Raw genomic sequence first — 23,636 nt, forward strand, 5'->3', positions numbered from 1 at the left:
AGCATTTCCATTTGGATTAATCTCTCTCTCTTTCTCTCTGTAATTCCCCCTCCCCCCACACATACAGGTATAGGGGCGATGACAAAGTACCTACAAGACATATTGAAATAGCTGCAATGTACTGCAACTTTAATCTAATTTGTCCAAATGGCTGGTATATCTGAGTTTCCTGATGTCTGCTTAGCTATGACTGTGGTCAGATGCAGGGGAGATACCAGTGGCTCTGGCGACAACCAATTCTACGGCACCAATCTTGGTTTTGCAAATTTCCAAGAAGTTTACTAAAAAGTCTGTATTATTTAAAGACCCATTTTCAATTTTTATATGCTTTTTCTTATATCTGAGCAAGAGAAAAGTAAATAGATGCACATGGTATAAATCTTTGAGGCAAAAAGGCATAAGTGGATCTCAAATTAACATATAGACCCCAAAGAGAAGATGTATGAATTCAAAATTAGTTGACCCTAAAAAATATTTTCAAGAATAAAGTTAATACCCTGAGTATATATTTAAACCCTCTTGCTATAAACAGCTCCCTCCTGAGTCTCTGAGCCAAATTTAAGGGTATATTTCTTTGAACACAAAGGCCACTGAGTGTTAATATTGTGCCACCTACTGGACAGCCTGTCAGCTCCTAAGAAACCATACAGCTTGGAAATGTGGATTTTACCCACAAGACTTCAGGCAGAGGCAAAGCATGTGATCAAAACTCTCTGAACTCTTTGATAACAAGTTCTGTTCCTTTTACTATTGAAGGCCAAAACTGTTACTAATGAGATTCATGTACTCAGAATCAATACTAAAACATTCAAACAGCAAGAACACTAACAACGCAACTTCCTTCATGGGATTTTTCTGTGTCTGGTGCTTTAGATTGATTCTCCAGCCACTCTAGCAGATTGATTTATAGGCACTGGGGCTAACGTGAGGAGGAGTTAACAAAATATTGCAGGAATATCTCAGCTACTGTCACCTGACACTTTGAAAAAAACACTCCTTAGAACCGTCATGGGTTGTTTTGGAGGGGTCATGGGTTGTTTTTTATTTTTGGGTGTGTGTGGGGGGGAGGGGTGTTATGTTTCCTGTCCAGTGGGAATAGAAAGTTACACACCCTCTGTGCACACAGAGAACACAAATAAGAAAACATGCAAATGTCAGTAAACAAGTAAAATATTTATTACTACTAATAAAAAAAGGCCACTGAATTTAAATATTTATACTAGTAAAAGGAAGTCAGTATTAAAAAAGGTACAGAGCACACACTGAGTTGACTTCTGCAGACCCAGTTAATGCTAAGTAACATTGGTCAGTGTTAATTTGCCTCCCAATGTTTTAATCCGCTTTGCAGGGTGACTGTTGTCTAACTTACAAAATGGCAGCTGTGGAATTCCACAAGGTAAGACACTCTTCTCAGGTCCTCAAATTTAGCAGGTTCTTAGTAGAGATTATGAGTGGCACCCATTAAACTCCACAGGAATGCACATGATATAAATCTTTGAGGCAAAAAGCATAAGTGGATCTCAAATTAACATATAGACCCCCAAAGAGAAGATGTATGAATTCAAAATTAATTGACCCTAAAAAAATTTTCATGCATCTATCATGCATTCATAATTATCAGTTCTGTACCCATTTCTACTAGGGAAATAGAGAGATTTGCAAACTGTTTCAAATAGACAATTTGAGAGGATGACCCTAGTAAACATGAAGGTACTCTTGTGCTATGAGTGAGGCCCTTGTTTTTCATAGAAAGTTCCTTAAGAGAATTTTAGGGTAAGATTTATGGTCAGGGTTAGAACTCAAATGAGAACTAAGAGTCTGATCTCAGAATCCACCCAATCCACTTGAATATAGAAGCCAACTGTAGGCCAAGGACTTGATGAAGTCCTTACAAAGCAGAGATTGTGGAGAGCAAAGGCACCTCGGCTCTGTGTTTGTAACTGTGTTTGTGATGTGTAGGCAGTAAGCAGTGCTTGGGCAGGAATCTTCAAAGAGCTTGTAGAAATTTACTCCTGAACAGGGGCAGAGCTTGTCCCTCACCCTGTCTTCAGTAAATATCACAATGGCCAATATGTAAGGTGAGATCCTTTTGATTTTCTCAGTATAGGGCATTTAACTATTGTTTATAGTTTACTACTACATGATGCTATTTTTCTTCCACAGATCAATCAGCATACAAAGCTATCAATGTAATCAATGTTGATGGGATACTATTGAATTATATTACAAACAAGCATTTCCATTTGGATTAATCTCTCTCTCTTTCTCTCTGTAATTCCCCCTCCCCCCACACATACAGGGGGAGGGGAGATGACAAAGCATATAAAAATTAAAAATGGGTCTTTAAATAATACAGACTTTTTAGTAAACTTCTTGGAAATTTGCAAAACTAAGATTGGTGCTGTAGAATTGGTTGTCGCCAGAGCCACTGGTATCTCCCCTGCATCTGACCACAGTCATAGCTAAGCAGACATCAGGAAGCTCAGATACACTAGTCGTTTGGACAAATTAGATTAAAGTTGCAGTACATTGCAGCTATTTCAATATGCATGCTTTAAAATTAACCAAAGTTAAGAGATGATCTTTGAGATCTGTTCTGTTACAGTTCATTCTACCTCCCTGGCTTGGAGTATAGTTAATCATGTTTGTTTTACACGTTTTGTCTGTACATTATATATGATCGCATTTGTAATCCAAGATCAAGTGGGAATGATAGCTATGCAGAACAGCCTACCACTCCACGAGACTGTGGTTCCAACCACACTTCTGGTGTGCACTTATTCTCACTGTGCCTAGAGGTGGTTTCAGTGTCCTACTCAAAACAGAGCTATAGTTTAAGAAAATTACTGAAAATGAACCCAAAAAAAAGAAGAAAGAGGAGGAAGAAGAAGAGGAGGAGAAGGGGGAGGAGGAAGGAGGGAGGGAAGGAGGGGAGGAAGAAGGAAGGAAGGAAAGGAAGAAAATAAACTGACCATTTTTGCTTTTGTTATGTCAGCTACATTAGATTGTTCAAGAAAGTTGGACCTTAATGCCAACTTTGAAACTTGCCAAGGTCAAGAGATAAACTTCTATATGGTAATTTATTTTTTGCATAGTGTGAGTTTTTCATGTGGGTTTGACCAATTCCCAAGAGAGTTTGCTTCAATGCTTTGTGTTGGTTTTGGTATATAAAAAAATGTACCTTTTAATAAACTGTAATGGAAGTTGGTGTGCAAATTGTGCTTTATTTGAAATATTCTTTGTATTTGAAGTTCTATTTACTCAACAATCTATTGATCATGAACTCACAGATCTTAAAAACAACTGGCAGATGTTCTCAACATTTTCTAGGAGGCCTGAATGTTTTTTACTTTGTAGATTTAGATGCACTCTGGATATACAAGACTGGATATAAAAGAAAGCAAGTCTAGATGGGAAAGAAGCCAGTGAGAGAGTAGTTAGAAGGGACACATGACTTGTGATTAAAGGTGACTCTCCTAATGTCAAAGTCCATTTTTAGTTGACAAAAAAGAATTTTAAACCTGAAGATGTGATGGTGGAGGGAAAGGAGTAGGATAAAAGGTCATGGATTGCATCAGAAACTTAAGACTAATCAACAATATTGTCCCCAGTTGAAGCAAATCACTTTTTCAGGCAGAAGTCTCTTCTTCAGGGATACAATAATTGCAAAACCATAAAGTTATAAAAACAGAGTCAGTACCTGTCCTGTTTGCCAAGCGATGTGTGCGACCATGTGCTTGCGGGCCTTTTTCATATGGTACATTCTACCAGGAATGTTTGGTCATTTACCCTGCATTGATCACATCTGGAGCCTTTTACAGAGGCATGGTAATCTAGAGAGTCAGCTCCACATAATGAGAGGAAACTGAGTTTAAAAGGTGCTTGCATTAGGCCACCTTCAGTAAATAGCATGGAGTGCCTGACCTTAGCATATCTGACTGACATCAGAGTCCCTGTGAGTAACTACAGAACCAAGCAGCCTGGTGATGCTGGGGACAGAAAAACTCTTCTCTCTAGGGCTTAACAGGTGATAGGAATTTCTATATAAGCAGGTTCTGACCACATAAAGCAGAGCTACTGCTCCTTTGTCAAAACTCTACATGGGGCTGAGGAATCCCAGAGAGAAATAGTAGGTGGTCAGAAGGGAATTTTGGCTGGATCAGGTTTTAGCCAAAACAGAGCAGGCCCAGTTAGCTCAGGCCTCTGAGGGAATGTGAGGAAGCTACTGGAAGGCTAACTCATTATCCTTGAACTGCCTGAGAGGAGGGAATGACAGGGCCTCACACTCCTGGGGCTACTGGAAATAGCAGGGATAGAATAATAGAATAGGGCTTATACCTCAGGATAAATTTGAAAGGATTTTATGTGGAAAAGTCACTTATGGAATGGAAACTAAAAGCAACAGTTTGAATGCCTGCCTTCAAGTTGTTTGCAAATCCTTTCAAACAATTGTCAAAGGGAAGATATTGAATGCCAAACTTTGTAAATCATTTATTGATGTAGGCAAGTAACAATATAAAAACCAGCACTGATTAGGCGCATCATGGTGCTTATCAAGTTGATTAAAACAGGTAGAAACAACAATAAAATATATTCTGAAGTCATATCTTTAAAAATGGGTCTTGACAAGCAAGAATTTAATGGCGAGAACCTCACCGTGGGCTGCCTGGTAAATTAGATGGAGTTTATCATAGTTTTTCTCTCTTTTAATTTCAGCTAAAGCATCTTGTATCCTCTGTGGTCTTTTTCAATAGTGTGAAAGGATAAAATTTACCTTTAGTGGAGAGGAAGCATGGGGGGAGGGGAGTGTAGCAAGGAAGGCTTCCTGGATCTACTAGTTAAGGATATACTCAGGGATATTTGAATTTGTTTGCCTAGAGCAAGACTGCTTTAAAATAGCAAAGGAGGCATGGATGAAGAAAATGGGAATGGGATTTTACTCTCAGTGCTTTGCCGTCAGTATGGAAGTACACCTAGACCTGCAGGACATGGATGTCCCAGCTGAGAGACAGGAAGGACATTCTTAGCCTCCAGGGATGCAGGTATGTGCATTTCCCTGCAATGAACCTGTAGTTCTAAAGATGGATGCAATAAAGTCTCTTCTATTTCACTTTTAGTGATGGCAGGGAGGTATGGGCAAAGTACCCAGGTACTTGAAAAAGCATTTTGAATACTTGCACCTACTACTTTTACTGGAACAAAGTTAATCTTTGAAGAAATATTTTGGTCTTTAGGCATACATATTTTAAAGCTGTTTTCATAAATTTGTCTCACAACTGAAAATGTCAGAATTATCTCCCCCTGGCTTGCTCACACTTCTTGCCAGCAGCTTTCTCTTGCAGAATCAGTCTTGTATGATCCCTAGCTGGTGGTTGACAATTGATGGGACAATTTCTCTGCTGCAACTTTGCACCCCAAATCAGAAGAAGATATGAAATGTAATTACGAACTGTTAAGATTCTACGTTCTGGATACTCATTCTTGTAACACAGGGTATATTCATATGACCTTGCTCTAAATACATTAGAAACAGGTATTTAAGTTCCAGATGCCTTATGAACTAACTCTGAGGGAGAAATGGAAGGCTACATTTAGAGAAAAACAAGCTCTGTAGAAGAAAGGAAAAGGAAAAGGAATTGGTTTCCTTCCTCATTTGTGTCTTCTGAGGACTGAACTGCAGCCTACTTCTGCTTTCTCTTTGAAAATGCAGAAAGCTTTTGTTCTTTAGCATTAAGGTTAAAACAAAGTAACTAAGGAATCAGTGTGTGCAATTGTTTCTAATATTCTATCAACAAAGTTATGCTGTAATCTGATGTGCTGGGTACAGGATAATTAAAAGACTTGGAATAGAGGAAGAATAAGGGTTAATCCTTAATGCCATCACCTAAGTAGATGAGCTGTTTTAGCTCATGTTGGAATCTGAGCTGCACTCCCCCCATTCTAGATGAGAATCAAAATAATAATAAAGAATATATATGATGTCAGTGGTGTAATTCAATAACAGAGTACGATACTGAGAAATACATATATATATATATATATATATATATATATATTTGGCTATAGGTTTGCTAGCTACCACAACAGAAAATTGTGTGTATGTGTGTGTGTGTGTGTGTGAGAGAGAGAGACTAATTAAATTCACTCATGCGTGATTCCTGCATGTTTAATAATTTTCCCCTGTATTATGTAAAATCTATGAAAGACTTCCCTTTGAAAATTTTTTTTCCTACAGAAAACTGTGCATGAGAAAAGCCAAGCACTACTAAGATAAGTAGTGTAAGCTTTTGTGTCTTCTAAAGATGACGTCCTAGCTGCTGGAGTAGTATTGCTTTACGCCATAGTAAATGTCTATTAAACGAGAGGGTGGAGACACTGCTTGGTGTGTGTGTATGGGGTTCAGCTGGAGTTCAGGTGTTTCGTATAAGGAGAGGGTTGTACAAGACTGTAGATTATATAAGGATGGCAACAATCTTCTTCGAGAATATTCTGCTTCTCTTAAATGTCTTTAAAAACTAGAAAGTGATGCTCACTTAATCATAAAACTTAAGTCTTGGGAAAACCTATGACATATATTTTTGATAATATATATGCATAGTTTTTTTTTTTCCAGAGGCCAGAATCTTACAGTTTATGCTATTTTCTCCCATTGTCCCAAGTATGAGGCAGAGGGCACAGAACTTAGAATTTTTTGTTTGTTTGTTTTGTTTTTCAAGATAGGGTTCCTCTGTGTAGCCCTGGCTGTCCTGGAACTCACTCTATAGACCAGGCTGGCCTCGAAATTAGAAATCCACCTGCCTCTGCCTTCCAAGTGCTGGGATTAAAGGCATACGCCACCACTGCCTGGTCAGGACTTACAAATTTTTAATGAAGGTTTTCAAAAATAATTATCAGCCATTTTGAGTGTCATTAGATTTAAAAGAGATATTATTGTTCTAGAAAAGGAAGACTACGTTCCCAGAACAAAGCTTAGTCCTTTATAGAACAATGCCTTAGTAGTTAGAGAAACTCTTGACATTGTCTTTGAGCTTCTCATTTTGCTATGAGACAGTGAAACTCCACCATGGGTTTGTAAACAACTCTTTTTGATTAAAAGGCACACACAGGATCCTGAAAAGCCACAAACTCAGCACCAAGCAGATATGATCAAGCATAGAAGCTCTGCTCAGTAGGAGTATAGGACAGTGATTAAGGCTATAGTGTGGCGTTCAAATCTGCCCCGCCTCGAGTTATAGGACCTTTATTTCTAAGTTTCCTCGCCTTCTGAAGTTCACTGGGAATAATAAAAACATTCGTGACAACTATGTGAAGTAAAAGGGAGTAATTCTTCCAAGAACTGTCAGAGCCAGCCTTTGTGTCACTGAGAAATGATTGCACTGGTGTACTGCTTACTGATGATTAGAAATAGCATCTTAATTCTCAGTTCTTATTGACTTCTTCCCCTTCTCTAGCTTTAAGTCCTTATGACTATGAACTGGAGGCAAAGATATCTCATTCTTGGGCTATTGTACAATCTAAATGAGATAACATGTGTGCATACTGTGTTTGGCAAATATACATCTGAAATTGTGTAATAGTATGCTTTGTCTGTTTTGGAACTCTACTTAGACATAAGGGAAATAAAACTAATGAATACATTAATATAAAATATAAATCCCAGCTTCTCTCCCACACAGGTTTGCATTTCCAGGTGCTCCTCCAGCCTCTCCAACATTCCCTTGTCTTCCACACCTCTTCCCTATCTGTCAACACTGTGGAGAAGTCTGAAACCACACCTTTTTCTTATTAAGCTTATATCTTGCAATCTAGAAGTTTCTGGACAGTGATGGAATAAGACAGAGAGGGAAATTCTCCTGTATTATTGTGAGCTTGACTTCTTAATAATGACCTAATAATCTTCAAATTCCTGAGGAAGCCTGGATAATTTGAATTAAAAGAAGTTCTACCTCAATAGTTTTTCTCTCACTGTTTTAAAATTCACCTGTGCCACTAGAGAAAAAACCTTTAGATTAAACATGGTTTACACATGGTAAGAACATGTGTAAGACAAGCAAATGGAAGAGGTGAAATTAATGTAAATGCAGATATAGAAAATAAACAAAACCAGACATAATCAATAAAACCACTTACAGAAGATTGAGTAGGCTGAATGTGCTCAAAGGATTTACACACAATTTCCTTTGGGTTTGGGAATGGACAGTCCCACTCCTGTTGGCCCCTCACCCCTGTTTGCCCAAGTACACAGAGTACCAAGGTAGTCATCAGATAGGGAAATGAGACTGTCCGGGGAACATGGAAATGAGCTGTCATGTTCCAAAATAGAGCTTGGAAAGTTTATCATCTCTGAGTGAATAGGAAAATTGACCATTTTTAGACTAATTAAAATTCAATGTGTTTTCATTTGCCATTTTGGGCTCATACATTGATTTTCCCCTCCACACCATTAAAACCACAGATACCATGGGTTTCTGACTAGTTCTCATGGAAAGAGGCAAAATGTAGTTTTGAGATTCTTTTTAAGGTCCAGTTAAGAGTTGTATTTAATATTTTTGATGGAAAATTTGAAATAATATGTCAACTTGTTTGCAGTTGATCTTGATTTTTTTTTTTTAATGAATGAGATTGTCAAGTTGGAAAAACACAATTTCTCTTTCTGGTAAAGCCCAGTGTACCATTGAATACTATAAGCGTGGGTATAAGCATGATAGCATCAGAGAAAAATATTTAGAATAAGGAAAAACTTTATTATTTCTATATATTTTCTAAGACAGAAATCCATGGATCTGCTGCTCAAGACATGAAAAATGCAAAAACGACAGATAGTTTACATTAAGAGAATGAACTTTGGCTGTCAGAAATTTAATAGTAAGTCCATGTCTCTTTTCTCATTTACTTACACTCTGGACCTCCTTGGAGTCATTTTCAAATCCGCTGTGTAGTACTCCCTCGTCCAGAAGGTGCCCTAATGGCACTTACCTTAGGTGGATGCTGCAAATAGCAAATGTATTAAAATCAGTGAAAAGCACAGAGTATTAGTGGCTCATAGTAAGTTCTATGTAAGTGGTAGATACATTTTTCATGATTATTTTTACTGATATGTTTTAAGAACCTCCCATTTACGGGTTAGCTACAATGATATAATACCTTTTTCTTTCAGTTAGTTTTACACTGAATATTAAGTCTTTAATATCTTCAGCTGCAGTATAAAGATTAACATTTTAGAATTAACATTCAAAATTATTACACAAAGAAAACGTCATTATTGCTGATATTATTATTTTTTTCCTGAAGAGAGTTAAGTACAGTTTATCCTACATGTAGAAAGCAAGATTTGTGGGTATGGAGCAAAAAGGCTTGCAGGAGTATCAAAAGAGACACAGAGAGAGACTCTGGGGTGGTTCAAGCAAAGGGGCTTTTTCTTAAGAAGGTATATATCTGGACCACACGGCATTACTGTGCGCATTTTAAGTACTGGGCATACTAGGATAATAGATGGAACAATCAAAATAGGGCACCCATGTCATGTGTTTCATTCTCTTCTCATCCATGAGTACAGTGGTACATGAGGCTTTCTGCAGATGCTCATGGCTCCCGGTGACCTTGTTTGCTCTTTGGAGAGAGCACTGGGCATGGAGTCAGAAGGATGGGGTTGGCCTAGCAGAAGGTGGTAACCTTCTGCAGGGCTGAACCGTGACACTTCTGCTGTGGTTTCCTTCTTAAGGAAAGCATTGGGTTCCTGATCTTAATAAAGGTAAAATATTAATTACCAGGAAAACATATGGCATCACCTTAAAGGCAGAAGTACTGTTTTAACAAATTAAAATGCAGCTCAATGAGATTATAACATTCAAATTGGACATCAAGCTGCTGCTCCTCAAATGTGCCCAGATATTAATATTTCAGTAGCTAAAAAGAAAAGCCAAGTTTCTCCCTGACCTTCTATTCACTAAGATAACATTTGCAATTTGTAAGAATATATATTTTCCTCATGGGATACAATAAAATTATTTTCATTTTCAATGGGAAAAGAAGCAACCTAGTAAATTCTTATTTTTCCTGAATTGGCCCCCGAGCCACGATCATTTGCTTCGTTGGGGTTTTGCCTTAATGCCATCTTTACAGTCTATGTGATGTTAGGAATGAAAAAGTGTTCTAATATTTTCCTGACCTCTTAGCCTTGAAGTAGGCCCAGGCAAGAAGGTGCTGAAGCAATTTGCATCACTGTGTGCTCTGTGCCAAGAACTTCTCTGAATCTTGGACTAAAGAGATTCCATCCAAATGCCCACAAACATCAATATTTTCTGCAAGACACCCTTATGCTTGCCTAGAATTCTACTTGTCCCACATAAGGGTAGAAAACCATTACACTGAAAGTTGGGTTAATTAATATATGAGTTGATTCAGTTTAAAATTAAATTTGGCAGCAATAAAATTTGCCTTTCCTTTCCTTTTGTTACCTGAGATGGCTTCATAAAAAAGCACTCTAGAGAGAAAAATCTCCTTAAATAGCCAAGCTTTTCTTTAGGAATCACTATTATTTATTATTAAATGGATATTTTCTCCATTCTATCCATAGGATGACCACTAATTATCTTTGAGCTCCAGGGAAGGTTAAATGCAGCTTTTGTGTTTTGTGGCCATCAAATTGCTGTGTGTTGATAATTAATAAATTAATTTGACAACTCCTTAAAAGGAGTTGGTCAAATAACAAAATCTTAAAATTTTAAATCAATATTAAAATTTGATTTCACATTGGGTTGTTGTGAAGAAATGTCTGCTTATATATTTAGACATCTAGAACATTCCATTGGGTGGGGCCTGTGCTATTCCAAACTGTGCCAAAAAGTTGGAATTTGGGGATAAGTGCAGTCACAGCCTCTATAGGCCCAGTGGGTGCAATGCCAGGCTAAGTGTCTCCAGGGAGACCAGTTGTCTGTCATGCCTGTGGCAAGGGGCTCCTTACTTCATTTGTTACAGAGGCTTGACCATCCATGGTGATTAATATTCTAATTATAGGATTTTTAAAAGGTCTTCAAGTCACCATCAAATGCCATTAATTGGAGTAGCAGAGAGAAGGAGATTAATCAATCTTAGGTTTGAATTGTTGCTCTGTCACATTCAGAAAGTCATGAATTTTCTCACGTTTCTAATCCTGTTTTCTCATTGATGGATTGAGTTTGATAGTACCTTATAAGGGCACAGGATACTATAATAGCATTCTGAGAAGTGACTGAATAGTGCTGTATGCAGCACACAGTAGGCCCCTATGAATTGTCACCGTGTTTGTTGCTATTTTGTTGTATATCCCAAATCTGGAGGCCCTAGGTTATTATAGAAGATAGATTTTCTGTTTAGTGTGACTTGATTCTGGTCCACGTCTTTACTGGGAAAATAAGATATTCTTGTTTCCCCCTTGCACACAAAAGTATAAATGTCACTTGAGTAGTTTTGTCCCCATGCAAGAAGCAGAAGTAGAAATATCGTTAAGGATCCACAATTAAAAACTGGGCATATGTAATTTGCATATGATTTCCTTATATAAAATAGTGCAGTGCTTGATTGTATTCCAAAGCACACCTTCCTGTCATCCTTTTAATCACACCTGAACTGCATGTAATAGCTGCTGTCATATAAATGCTGCTTAAGGAGTTGCTTTAATTTTTAATTATGTGTAGGTGCATATGTCAGTGGTATGCACATGTAAGTTCAAGTGCCTGTGGAGGCCACTGCTTTCCAATCCCCCTGGCTTGAGCTGGAGTTACATGCAACTGAGAGCCATCTGACGTGTGTGCTGGAAACCGAACTCCATCCTCTGCAAGAGCATATGTGCTCTTAAGCATTGAGCCATCCATCTCTCTAGATACTGTAGATGTTATTTAAATATTTGTTCGGCTTCCTGTGTTTAGGGAATAGCTACAGGGAAAAACCAGCATGCCCACATTCAGCACAGATTTAATTTTTCAAAAGACATTTTTAGCATGGGTGCAGAAATCCCATGGCTGCGACCCCATAGACAGTGGGTGTACACTTTACTTTGTGCTCTAGGGGGGTAGAAGGGGGACACAGAAAACAGTTCTGCATGTTTAGCTGGAGTGAAGGATTCAGAGCTGTGATTGATGCTCTCAATGTTTACAGAAGAAAACATGATTTGCTCCATAGGTTGACATGGACTCCAGCCTGAAGCACGAGAATGGGTGTAATGAGCTTCAAAATGAAAATGGATTATTGATTTGGAAGAAATATTACAAAGAAATATGTCAAAGTTTTGAGACAATTGCAAGTTGATACTTTAAAAGAAAACTCTAGGCTTCACTGTGATTAAACTCACTTCAGGAAAAAAATGTCAGCATCTTTATGGTTAAATTTAAATAAGTTTTAACTTTTTCCCATATGAGCATAGAAAGCTGTCTGGATTTGCTGAGAAGACTGGAAAACAGATGACTGTCATTTATAACCCTGAACAGAAGAAGAGAAGTTAACACATATTCATAGCAAAAGGGACATGACATAAACAGCTAAAAAATATTTCATCTTTTCCAAAAATTGGCACATTTGTCCTGAAAACTCATATGCAACTTCTAAGGGCATAACGATTCTGAGAATCGTTTGTATATATTGGAATACTAGAATCCCTAGAGGGCTAGGAAAGCTTTCATTGGCCTTTCCCCCAAAATGCTAAAGAGAATGTTACATAAAAGTAAATATACACATATTATATGTGTGAGTACACACACACACATACACACACGTGCACAGGCACATTCATTCACACAGTTTCCTATGCACAGAGCCTGTGGAGAGTCTTTAAAGAAACTCACTGAAAGCTCTTTGGTAAGTTATCAGTGGCCTGCAAACTTGATGGAGCATCCCAGTTGTCTGCAGATTTCCAAATCACTGTGTTGTTTCTTGCCTTGGAAGGTTATTTTTGTATTGCTCTTTGTTCTTGTTTGTTTATTTGTTTTACAATCTGGTTTTCTACCTGTAACACAACTTCATGTCTCCCTTCTTTATTCATCTTTTTATGAGTTGTCATTTTTTTATGAGTTGCCATTTTAATGACAACTTTTAATGACATTTTAATGACAACTCATGTCCTCTTTAAAAGAATCACCTCTCTAAAAACTATCCCTGTATCCCACTTCAGAGCACCAAGGAAATGTAATTATCATAATATTATTTGACCAAAATAATAAGCATCTAGTAAATATTTACTGAGTATTAAAATATAAATGATGGTATCAGGATAAAAAACATTTGTGTTTATTAGAGAATAATTAACATTCTCTGTGGAATGGACATAGGTTAGATCTGAAATGCTAGATTCTCAAGCCCCAGACAAATAAGGACAGCTCCTGGGAGAAGAACTGTTGGGAGAAACATAAACCAAGGCAAAGCAGCCTAGCAACTTTACACAAGTAAGTGACAGACAGGCAGGCAGACAGACAGACAGAAAGACACACACACACACACATCAGTTTTGAGACAATATAATGTAAATGGAGGTTGACAAGCAAGGGCATAAGGTTGAAAGTGAAGGATGGACTCTAAATTTGGAGTCAATTTTTCTAGTATAATTGTAGCCCCTGAGCTGGAATTAAGGAGCTGCTGAGGTTTTCTTTATACCATTGATGGGGAAAACTTAAATGAGGTTTTATCATGAAGTGTCTTAAATAGTATTCTTAAAAGAGGACTACATCCTTGGTCATTAACTGATCAATTTTGAACAGAGTATGACAATACCAGAGCTTGAGAATAATTCTGGCTGTGTTGTAAATTCAAGACACAGGGACTGAAATGTGGCTGAATATTGGGAGAATATTTAAATATTTTGATAATGGTAATAAAAGGGGTGGCTGAAGAGCTGTTGAAAAAGCTTAGCATCTGTCAGAAATTGGAAGTACCCCAATACTTGATAATTTGAGAGAAAAGAATACACTGCCAAAAAATGTTAGTGCAACAATACACTTAAATATTGGTTACAGAAATATTGATTATACTGCACTGAGCCAGGTACTTTATTTCTTTGAGAACTAACTCCTTATGGTTAAAGAATCCAAACTATTCTCATACACAGGATACTAATGTGCATGCTTTCTTTAAGTAGAAACTTCCATCAGAACAGGGCAAAGTCAAGTGCCCACAGGTGTTGGCAGCTGAGTGGAGCTACAGGCACCATCTAGGGAGAAAAGTGGGCTCCCAGATGTTATCTTGTAAGCCAGATCAGTGTCAGGGACTTTTACTATGTTCTTTGATGAGCATTTTTCTCTTCTAAACTCATTTTTGTTTTTCAGGAATAAAAGTAAAACCACATTCTAAACACACACACACACACACACACACACACACACACACACACACATACACACACTGCTCTTGAGAAACTGATTCGAGAAAATTGTACTTAACAGTACTAATGAACATACAGCAATGGGACTTTCTACAAATTCATCTTCAATGTTTCAACCCCATGATTTACTTGATTAAAAAATAAAAGTTTCAAGCTCTGTAACCTCACCATAGGTCTGTTTTCTAATCTTACACATTAAAGCCAGAAGTATATGATTTTCTGTGTTTTGATCAAATCTAAAGCAATGTAGGACCACCTTAACAACACAAAATATTAGCATTTAGTTTTTTATCAGTTGGAGCTCGGGAAGATCACATTGACACTGAGAGATACATTGCTGTCATACACCAAACCATACTCAAGGTGGGAAAAATAACAATGACTGCCTAAAATAATCATTTATTTATTTATGCTTATTTTTTCACGAGGTGCAACATCTTGAGGACAAGGATATGACTTTTTATGTTCTGGCAAACTTAAATCAATGGTTGGCATTTAATAAATAATAAAAATGTTTATGAATAGGTGGCATTTTAAAAATAGACATTTAAACACTTACATAGAACCTACTATGCATAAAGTAAACACATAAATGCTTTACGAATACTTCACTTAATGCACATTAAATAAAATCTTTTAAATATACATAGCCTGTATAACTCAGAAAGGTTGAAATACTTGCCTGTTTTATGCAGCCAAACAGTGATGGAGCCGGGAGTCCTTCCCAGGCACAACTATGTCAGAACCTTTGCTCTTACCGTATACCACTTTCAAATAGATGCTGTCTTTAAAAAGTTAAGAATATAAATATTTACTTAATATGTGTTTTATGATACAGTTAAACTCAGAGTAAGAAGCCATGGGTTTGAGTACATCTTTATATTACTTGATTTGCTATATTAAGCAAGTGTATTAGCATAATGGAACCTCAATTTTCTCATGTATAAAATCAGGGCACTAGATTTTACCTCAAAAACTTATGATGAGTTTTATAAAACCATTTGTATGGAAATATTAGAAAACAGTTGGCACCCAGAATATGTTATTGGTATGCCAAGGAGAATGGCTCTAATTTTCCCTTCTCCTCTTTCAAAATGCACATTTGCACATTGTATAGCATATTGGTCTTAGTAAAAGGAAATAAAATTCTTTGCTTCATAAACAATTTTTTAACTATTTCCTGAAGCCAGAGTTCATGTAGTAAGGCATTTTCTGGATGGCCAGATAACTTCTTTTCTGGGGAAAATGTTGGAATCTGTTATGATTTAACCATCTAATATAAAGAATAAAATCTTTCTTCTAGTTAGAGAATCAACTTATATGCATTACATACATGGAAACAAAGAGTTGACTGGCAATGTAACAAATGACATTTATTTTCAACAAGATCCTTCAACATTAATGGGCTTAAAGATATCCAAGGATCAGACCAGCAATTCAATAAGCAGCATTTGTGTTCAACAAGACCTTCCTACATGAATAGGGCCTATCAAATCATAGAAAACTGTATCAGCTAGCTGATTCTTATCAGTCATGGTTGCATGTTATAATCACCTAAAGATATTCATCAATATACAGGCCTTTCTCCCAGATATTGTGATTTAATTAGGTTGGGTAGGGTCTGGTATGCTTTCTTTTTTCTTTTTGCTTGTTTTCATTAAATAAAAATTCTCTCAGAGATTCTAATTTGTGGCTCAAGTTGAGAAAATCGGTTCAATTTATTAGTAAATCATCACTGACCCCTCAATTTTCACCTCACCTTTACTTTAATAAACACCAACAAAATATATTATTTTCATTCAAATCACCATTGAAAGAATGTGTGTGTGAGGTTTCATGGAGATTCATGGAGATTCATGAAAAACAGAGATACCACGACATGATTATATGATATTTTAGCTTTGTTTCTTTTAATTGCTTGAAACAAAGGCTATCTTTATTTACCTGAAATCTTCCAAAATTACAAGTAACTGGGCAATAGATTTAGTTGTATGCCCTTTGGGTCAATTATAGAGAATAAATTCTTCATTATATATAGACTACAGTATTCGATGTGTTGGTGTGGTCAATAAGCAATAAACACTTTTACAATATGACAAATATTACTCTTAAGGCTTTAGCTATTAAAATTAATTGTAGGTTAGAGTCATTGTTGAACCAAAACAAATTCTAGTCAAGGGTTGTTTGGGGCTGCTACAAACAGAATAGAAATGACTGTGAACACTGAAAAAATGGAGGATTTTGCAAACCCAGCCCTATTAATCAATTCCTCTTAATAATGAAAGCATATGAAACCAGCAATTCTAAATTTTTAAAGCTGAATTATTTAACTACTGAAAGTATGTAAGGCCAACAACAAACAATTAGAAATTATACTAAATAAAAATCATAACATTAAAAGCCTTCCCACTTTGTCTTTAACAGCAAGTTAGCCAGCTTCACTATATAAAATATTTGTCTTCTATCATCATTTCAGATAGTGAAACTTGGAGACTCTGCTATTTAATATTGTTTTTAGGACCTACATGGTCAACCTATAGTTTATTTTAAACATTTTTTTTTCTCTCAGTTGCCCAGCAATTTCAACAAATATCCATGAATAGGCAGGCTCATTCAGAGTCATTTCAATCACAAAGGTGGTCATGGTCACCTAACAATCAACTACTGAAAGTATGTAAGGTCAACAATAAGCAATTACAAATTATACTTAATAAATAATCACAACATTAAAAGCATTCCCACTTTGTCCTTAACAGCAAGTCACCCAACTTGACTATATAAAATACTTATCTTCTAAAGCAACCACAAGTTGGGAGGGAGGGAGAGACCTGGCAGACAAAGTGGACAGGAAGTGGGGAAGGGGGTGGGGTGAGAACCTGATCTGGTATTGGGTGAGGGAAAAGGACTGAAGCTCTGAGGGTCAGCAGAAAGATAGGAAACAGACAACCCTAGGAGGTGGGAGGTTGGGGGGACCAACCAGAAAACTGGGAGGTGAGAGACTCTCAGGACTCAAAGGGAGGGACCTTAGGCGAAATTCCTGACAGTAGGGAGAAGGAACTTACAGAGCCCACCTCCAACAGGAAGACAGGGCATCCAATGGGGGGGGGGCGGCATCCACAGTCACAACTCTGACCCATAACTGTTCCTGTCTGAAAGTATTATAGGGAGGGAAATGGAGAGGAGCCTGAGGAAAAGAAGGTCCAGTGACAGGCCCAAAGTGGGATCCAGCTCAAGGGAAGGTCCCAAGGCCTGACACTATTACTGAGGTTATAGAGTGCTCACAAAAATGAACCTATCACTACTGTCATCCAAAACACCCAACAAGCAGCTGAAAGAGCCAGAGGCAGAGAGTTGCACTCAATCAATGGACAGAAGCAGCTGACCCCTGTTATTAGGGAAAGACGGAAAGAAGCTGAGGAAGAGGCCGACCCTGTATGAGGACCAGCAGTCTCAATTGTTCTGGACCTCCGAGACCTCTCAAACACTGGGCCACCAAACAGGCAGCATACACCAGCTGATATGAGGCCTCCAACAGACATACAGCAGAGGAATGCTGGGCCTGTGTCCATTCAGATATGATGCACCTAACCCTCGGGGGAGGCCCCAGGGAGTTTAGAGGTCAGTTGCCCAACAATTTCAACAAATATCCATGAATACACAGGCCCATTCAGAGGCATTTCAACTACAAAGGTGGTCATGGTCACCTAAGGATTCTTCCTTTTTCTGATTTACAATCTATTAAAGATTAAATAGTAAACAATATACTATTAGATTAAAGGTATCATCAAGAACTCTTAGGTAGATTCCAAAGACAAAGCTGGCAGAATAGGTGGCAAATCCAACTGCACTTTTGAATTTCATTTTTGACTTTGGATTTCCTTGGACCTCAGGAAAATTTTTTGAAAAATTAATTAAATAATTAATTAACCTTTTCAAAGGTTAATTAATTAATTGACCCCTTTGTTTTCTCTTCCACCCTGACTTAGAAAGTGCGTAAATTTGTAAATAAAAAGCTTATTTGGAAACTATGCACACAACAGATTTTTCCTAATAGGTGTGAAGAATGGCTGCTATGCATAAATGATTGTTGGAAACTAATTCTGTGTAGAACATGACCAAACAAGCAACACCATTCACTACTGTACTCAATTCCAAGCCCAGGCACAGCACTGTCTAGATGCCCATATTCTCTACTTGATACTTATTAAAACATCTATTAGGAAAAGCCATGACTTTAAGACTAGTAATTGCTATACATAACAGTACAGGAAGCTAAACCTTTTGAGAGAAAATTCATGTGAATAATATCATAAAACTCCCATAGAACCAGAGAGCTCCTCAACACAAAGTTATAAACTGTCACACTTTCCAAAGACACATATTTTTTTCTTAAGCCGTGGTAAAATGAAGCAACCGAGACTAAGCCGACCCTACAAGAAAACCTCTAAACATCACAGTCAAACTACAACTCTGCAATGAAAAACCCACAAAGTATCCTTCTCGCTACCACCTTTAGCTATTCCTGGGACGCTCCAAATCTTTAATTCCAATCATCCCCTCCAAAAAAGAAAAAAGAAAGGAAAAACCCCTTCTTCTTACCAGGAATTCTCTTGCTGGATGTCTGGGTACAGCTCAGGTGTTCTCCGGAACTCAGACTTCACTGGGCATCCCCAGGCAGGGGATGCCAACCTCAGGGTGAGGCACAGAAGTAAGCGCCTCTATCTGCAAGCCGCCAGGTGCAATCCGTCCAGGGTCTTGGGCGGCTGGCTCTCCTAGTTTAATGTGAGAGCAAACTGAATTAGTCTTAAGCACTCCTTCTTGCCCACCTTCCAATTTCCAGACCCTTTAAGCCTCCCTTATGGGGTAGGTTTAAAGCCCAAGATTGCAAAGCAAACTAGGCTCCAGGCAAGGGTACTTTCCCGGGTGCTCTGCTCCAAAGGGTCCTTTCCCGGTTGCTCTGCTCCAAAGGGTCCTTTCCCGGTTGCTCTGCTTCCCAAAGCGCGGGAGGCTCACCTTAGCAGAGCTTGCCTCTGCTCGCCCGGAGATGAAGCTGTGCGCAAACTTCTCCGACTTAAGTCCTTTTCGGTGCGCGCGTCACCCGCTCCCTCCTCCCTACGCGCGGCGGCCGAGGGGGGGCGGACGATCGCAGAGCCGGCCCCGCCCGGACCCTCCCTACGCGTCAGCCCCTCCAGCCCTCGGGGGGAGGGGCTAGCAGCCTCTCCGTGCTCCTCCGGACCCCAAGCCCGGGCGGGAGAGGGTCTGCACTCGCTGCCGCTGCTCCACACCCCAAGAGTCCCCACACCCCAGCGCTCGGAGCCCCGGAAAGCAGGAGAGGGACCCCAGTTAGACCCTGAGTAGGGAGGGAGTTGGGGGGTCGACAGATTGGGCTCAGTGATCGTAACCCGTCCCTGGAGGCAGCTTTCTGAGAGTCCAACCCCTTCCCTGGAGGATGCAAATTCCGTAGGGAGGTGAGTTTCCCAAAGAACCCTACCCCAGAGAGAGTGGTACCCTGGCTCCAAGAGTGGTCACTCAGGAGACCGCACCAGGGACCCGATGGAGAGTGGGATCTGTAGTGGGGCGCGGCAGTAAAATTAGGGTGGGAGCGTGAGAAAACAGCTGACCAAGACCGGAGTGCTGAGTAAGGACCCCGGAGGCAGAGGGTAAGAAAAAACCAGAGGGTCCAGCAAGCCCTGGACCCCTCTGGATTTGGGCAGGTGCAACCTAGGGTGCAGGTTGGATTTGGGGGGACATTGCCCTCCACAAAAGAGGTTGTTGCTGGTTTATTATCTTAGGGTGAGTGACCGAAGTGAGGAAAGCTAGAAAAGAGTAGTCTGAGGTACCTGATTTGGTGTTGAGGACAATTCCTCTTCTCCACTGAAAGCCGGCAGGAGCCCGGGACAATCTGATTCCAGGCGGGGCGCAGCCCGGGCTGGCAAGCGCACTCTGGGAGGAAAGCAAGTTGCTTCCAAGGACAGGCTGCCCTCCACCTCCTGTCCGGAGCTGGGTGCAGCCAGGCATCAGCGGGCACTTTTTCCCCCCGACTGTTAAAGCAAAAGCCAGGAAAAGCAGTTACCTGTGTGTCCCGGGAATGCAGGGTGGCTGTAGCCGTCGAGGTTACTAACACAGCAGCAAAAGAAATAGTAGTAATAGAATGGAGAGGAGCCAGACAGCAAGACAAAATACTTTCCTACGCACTCAGAGGCTAAGAGTTTGGGTAGTTCTGGGTGACCGAGATTCAGGTGTCTTGTGAAAGGGGCTGCAGCTCTCCTTGCTCATCCATCTTTGGATCCCTTCCCCTGAAGTCAGTGACTCCAGGCAAAAGTGTGTGCTTCTGTCCTAATCTGAACCCCCGACTCTACTCTTCCACGCAGAGAGACCATAGGGGCTCCTAATTTGCGTAGTTTGGGACTTTCATTGTCCCAGTGGAAGACAAATCAGCTCTATAATTTCCATGGGGGGTAGTCTTCATAGGATCCCTACACCATTTGCCCTCTCCCCTTCCTTCTCACCTTCAATCCGGTGACCAAGAGGGCTGAGTGAGACTCATCATGCATTCAAACCTAAAGCACTACTCCACTGCAGGGGAAGCCTCAGCTCCTTCATTTCCTGGATCTAAGTGGCAGTAATATTGTTAGCCGTGTGAAATGTGACAAGGGGGGGGGGGGGGCAGACATTCCGGTGAGAGAAATGTTAGCAAAGAAAAACGCAGAGCAACATTCACAAAACCTGTATTTGAAACTTCCTATGTGTACAATTAATTTGTGCTAATATAAAAAATCAAGAGAGATCCTCTAAATTCGGGATTTAGATGCAAATCTTGACTGTGTGCTTTAACATCTGTCCTGGGTTCAATAGCTCTCTGATTTCTCAGTCGCTGTTAGCCAGCCGACATCTGATCAAACCTTCTTTTAGAAATTCTTTTGGTAACCATAATTGCCTACATGGGTACAAATGGCACAGAATTATTAAAATTGTTAATGTATCTACTATAGCAACTCCTGGGGGCCAAATATCCAGAGTTATTCTTTTGTAGCCCCCAACTACTGAAATATCAGTGAATTAGGGAAATGATTGGTGAGAGGAAGGGTCACTGTCCAGCAAGCACAGGGAAATTGGCTTTTTGTTGTTGACTGATTCTTGGGCATCCCATGGTATTGATAACAAACAGGAGTGTTCTGATAGCAAATTGGATGTTTTTCTGTAAAGCCACAGAGTTGTACACAACTTAGATTAAGAAAAAAAATAATGTCTTAGAATTAGCAAGAAAACAGCACATGTGTGTTATAAAACCTTAAACCATGTGTGGTGTAAGCATAGGCAACCTCAACTAATTGAGGTGCTAATTGTGCCAGAAATAATCTTGGCGAAGCAAGAAGCCACTGTAGCCAGATTTTGGGGAAGGTGATGTAGCTGAAATAGGTCAGGGATGAGACTGAGTCTCTCAAGGGGAATACGATGGCTTTGCCTGCTACATTAATTGATTAATACCAAAATTGCTATGCACCGTTGGATGCATTTGGAATCACAGAAATGTAACTCTGTTGCTGTCGTAATGCTTCCAGAATATTTTCTGTGTGGACACAGTAAATCCCTAGATGGAAAGATATGGACGTGGGCCCATGAAATAGCAAAGACCTGTTTGCCCAGTGATCTAGACTTTCTGAGATCTGTTGCTTGTTCCAAAGTCAGTGTAGTGAAATGGAGTAGAACCTAGCACAGTGGAGCATGTTTGGGAAGTATGGGTGTGGTCCCTTGGAAGTTCAGTCTCATTTCCACATGGGACTGTCTGGGCTGGGCTGGGCTGGGCTGCTGAGAAAGAGAAGCGTCTTCATATGGGTTATAGGCAAAGGTGACATAAACTTGATTCGAGATAAGCTGCTGCTTTTCAGACAGGATTGCCTCATATTTGCAAATAAACCTTTGAATAAGATAAATTTATCTGTGTGGTATTCAGGAAATAATCAAGTTGTTAATCCTGCATTCCTGCAATTGTCCCTGGTTACACTTGATTTCAAAGTGCTGAAGTTTTACGAAAGGTTTTCTGTTCTCCTTCTGTCCCTGTAAACATCTTGTCCGTTAGGCAGCCATGAGTTTAGGGAGACTCTGTAATCAATCTTGTCTTCCGTGTCTGGAGACTAAAGAACTAACTACTTTCGAGGCAAATTCCACCTCTGTCTTTAAAACTCCCCGTCTTCATTGCTCAGAGCGTGGAGTCTTGCAAGGCATGAAGTAGAGAGCTTGTCCTTTGGCTGGCTAGCAAAAGCCTGGGATCTGCCTCATCTGCCCTTCAGCTCCAGGATTACAGGTCCGAGCTGCAGGGCAGAGGATGTTGGGTCTCTGGACTCAGTCCCTTATCCTTGTACAGTGGGCACGGTGCTCGCTGAACCGTCTCTCTATCCACGAGTTTGTTCTCCTTTTAAAAAATAATCTAGACAAAAAGTTTCTCTCAGGGACTTAATCTGGTTCTTTATTAATTTCTGATAGACAAAGCTTCCTTGTATTGAAATACACCCCAACTCATTACACTACATTTAGAGCATATGTAATACTCCTTGGGTCATAATGCATTGGACTAGTCTCTCTGGGGCACCTAAAACATATAACGTGCAGCAGTTCCAACCCTCAGGAAGCCCACCGTCCGTATAAGGACTCGCAGTGCTTCCTTTCGGCCTTCTTGAACACACAGGAGCTGGTGATTATCCTGTATGTAATTACTCTTCAGCTTTACAGACCTCAGGATGACAGTGAGAATAATAATTCATCTTGGTAAAAAATAATTTTCTTCCTTTGAAACAATTTGAACTTTGACCTGATAGATCATTCTTTTCTGGAAGAAAGTCTGCTTTGATTTTCTGTCTCTTTTTTTCTGATGTGGAGCTGGTGCATCTCACAGTTGTATTTCTTTAAAGAATACATCTCCTGACAGCGGCAGAAAACAAAACAGAACAAAACAAAGCAAGCAAGCAAACAAACAAACAAACAAAAAAAGAAACTAAACTAAAGCAAAGCTGAACCACAAATTCCTCGGGAACTAGTAAATGTCTTTCCCAATTCTACTCAGTATAGAGTTTACTTGGGTTAACAGTTAACTCAGTCAATAAATAACCCATAGTAAGAGGCCGTGGCAGGGTGTATACTACTGAGTCGTAATGGAAACTAATTATTCCATGTCTGACGAAGTTGGGAAATAGATACTTCCTGTTTTATAAAGAGAATTCCAAAGAGAAACCTAGGAGGTAGGGGGAAAAATCTGAAAAAAAATGTATGCACCCATTCATTAAAAGAAAAA

General features: G+C 39.4%; 1 protein-coding gene and 1 long non-coding RNA gene across 7 annotated transcripts in view; one reads left to right on the forward strand and one right to left on the reverse strand.

Annotated features, from left to right (window-relative positions):
• Positions 1 to 20,942, reverse strand: part of Calcr (calcitonin receptor) — a 79,478-nt gene extending 58,536 nt beyond the window's left edge. For 2 of the 5 annotated variants that reach the window (XM_031381097.1, XM_031381093.1), the window contains exons 1-4: positions 20,857 to 20,942; positions 20,188 to 20,388; positions 18,947 to 19,119; positions 8,898 to 8,988 (exon numbers count right to left, since the gene is read on the reverse strand). In XM_031381097.1, the coding sequence (XP_031236957.1) occupies positions 8,898 to 8,920 (23 nt within the window). In that variant the 5' untranslated portion in view covers positions 8,921 to 8,988; positions 18,947 to 19,119; positions 20,188 to 20,388; positions 20,857 to 20,942. Of the gene's footprint in view, positions 1 to 8,897; positions 8,989 to 18,946; positions 19,120 to 19,360; positions 19,403 to 20,187; positions 20,389 to 20,420; positions 20,514 to 20,856 lie in introns of those variants that run through there. The other 3 variants (XM_031381096.1, XM_031381094.1, XM_031381095.1) reach the window with 2 other exon arrangements.
• Positions 19,626 to 23,636, forward strand: part of LOC116098537 — a 36,279-nt gene continuing 32,268 nt past the window's right edge. For both annotated transcript variants that reach the window (XR_004121863.1, XR_004121862.1), the window contains exon 1: positions 19,626 to 19,815. This is a non-coding gene — a long non-coding RNA (uncharacterized LOC116098537). The remainder of the gene's footprint in view (positions 19,816 to 23,636) is intronic.

The sequence above is a fragment of the Mastomys coucha genome, unplaced genomic scaffold, assembly GCF_008632895.1.
Source record: "Mastomys coucha isolate ucsf_1 unplaced genomic scaffold, UCSF_Mcou_1 pScaffold20, whole genome shotgun sequence".
Taxonomy (NCBI): Eukaryota; Metazoa; Chordata; class Mammalia; order Rodentia; family Muridae; genus Mastomys; species Mastomys coucha.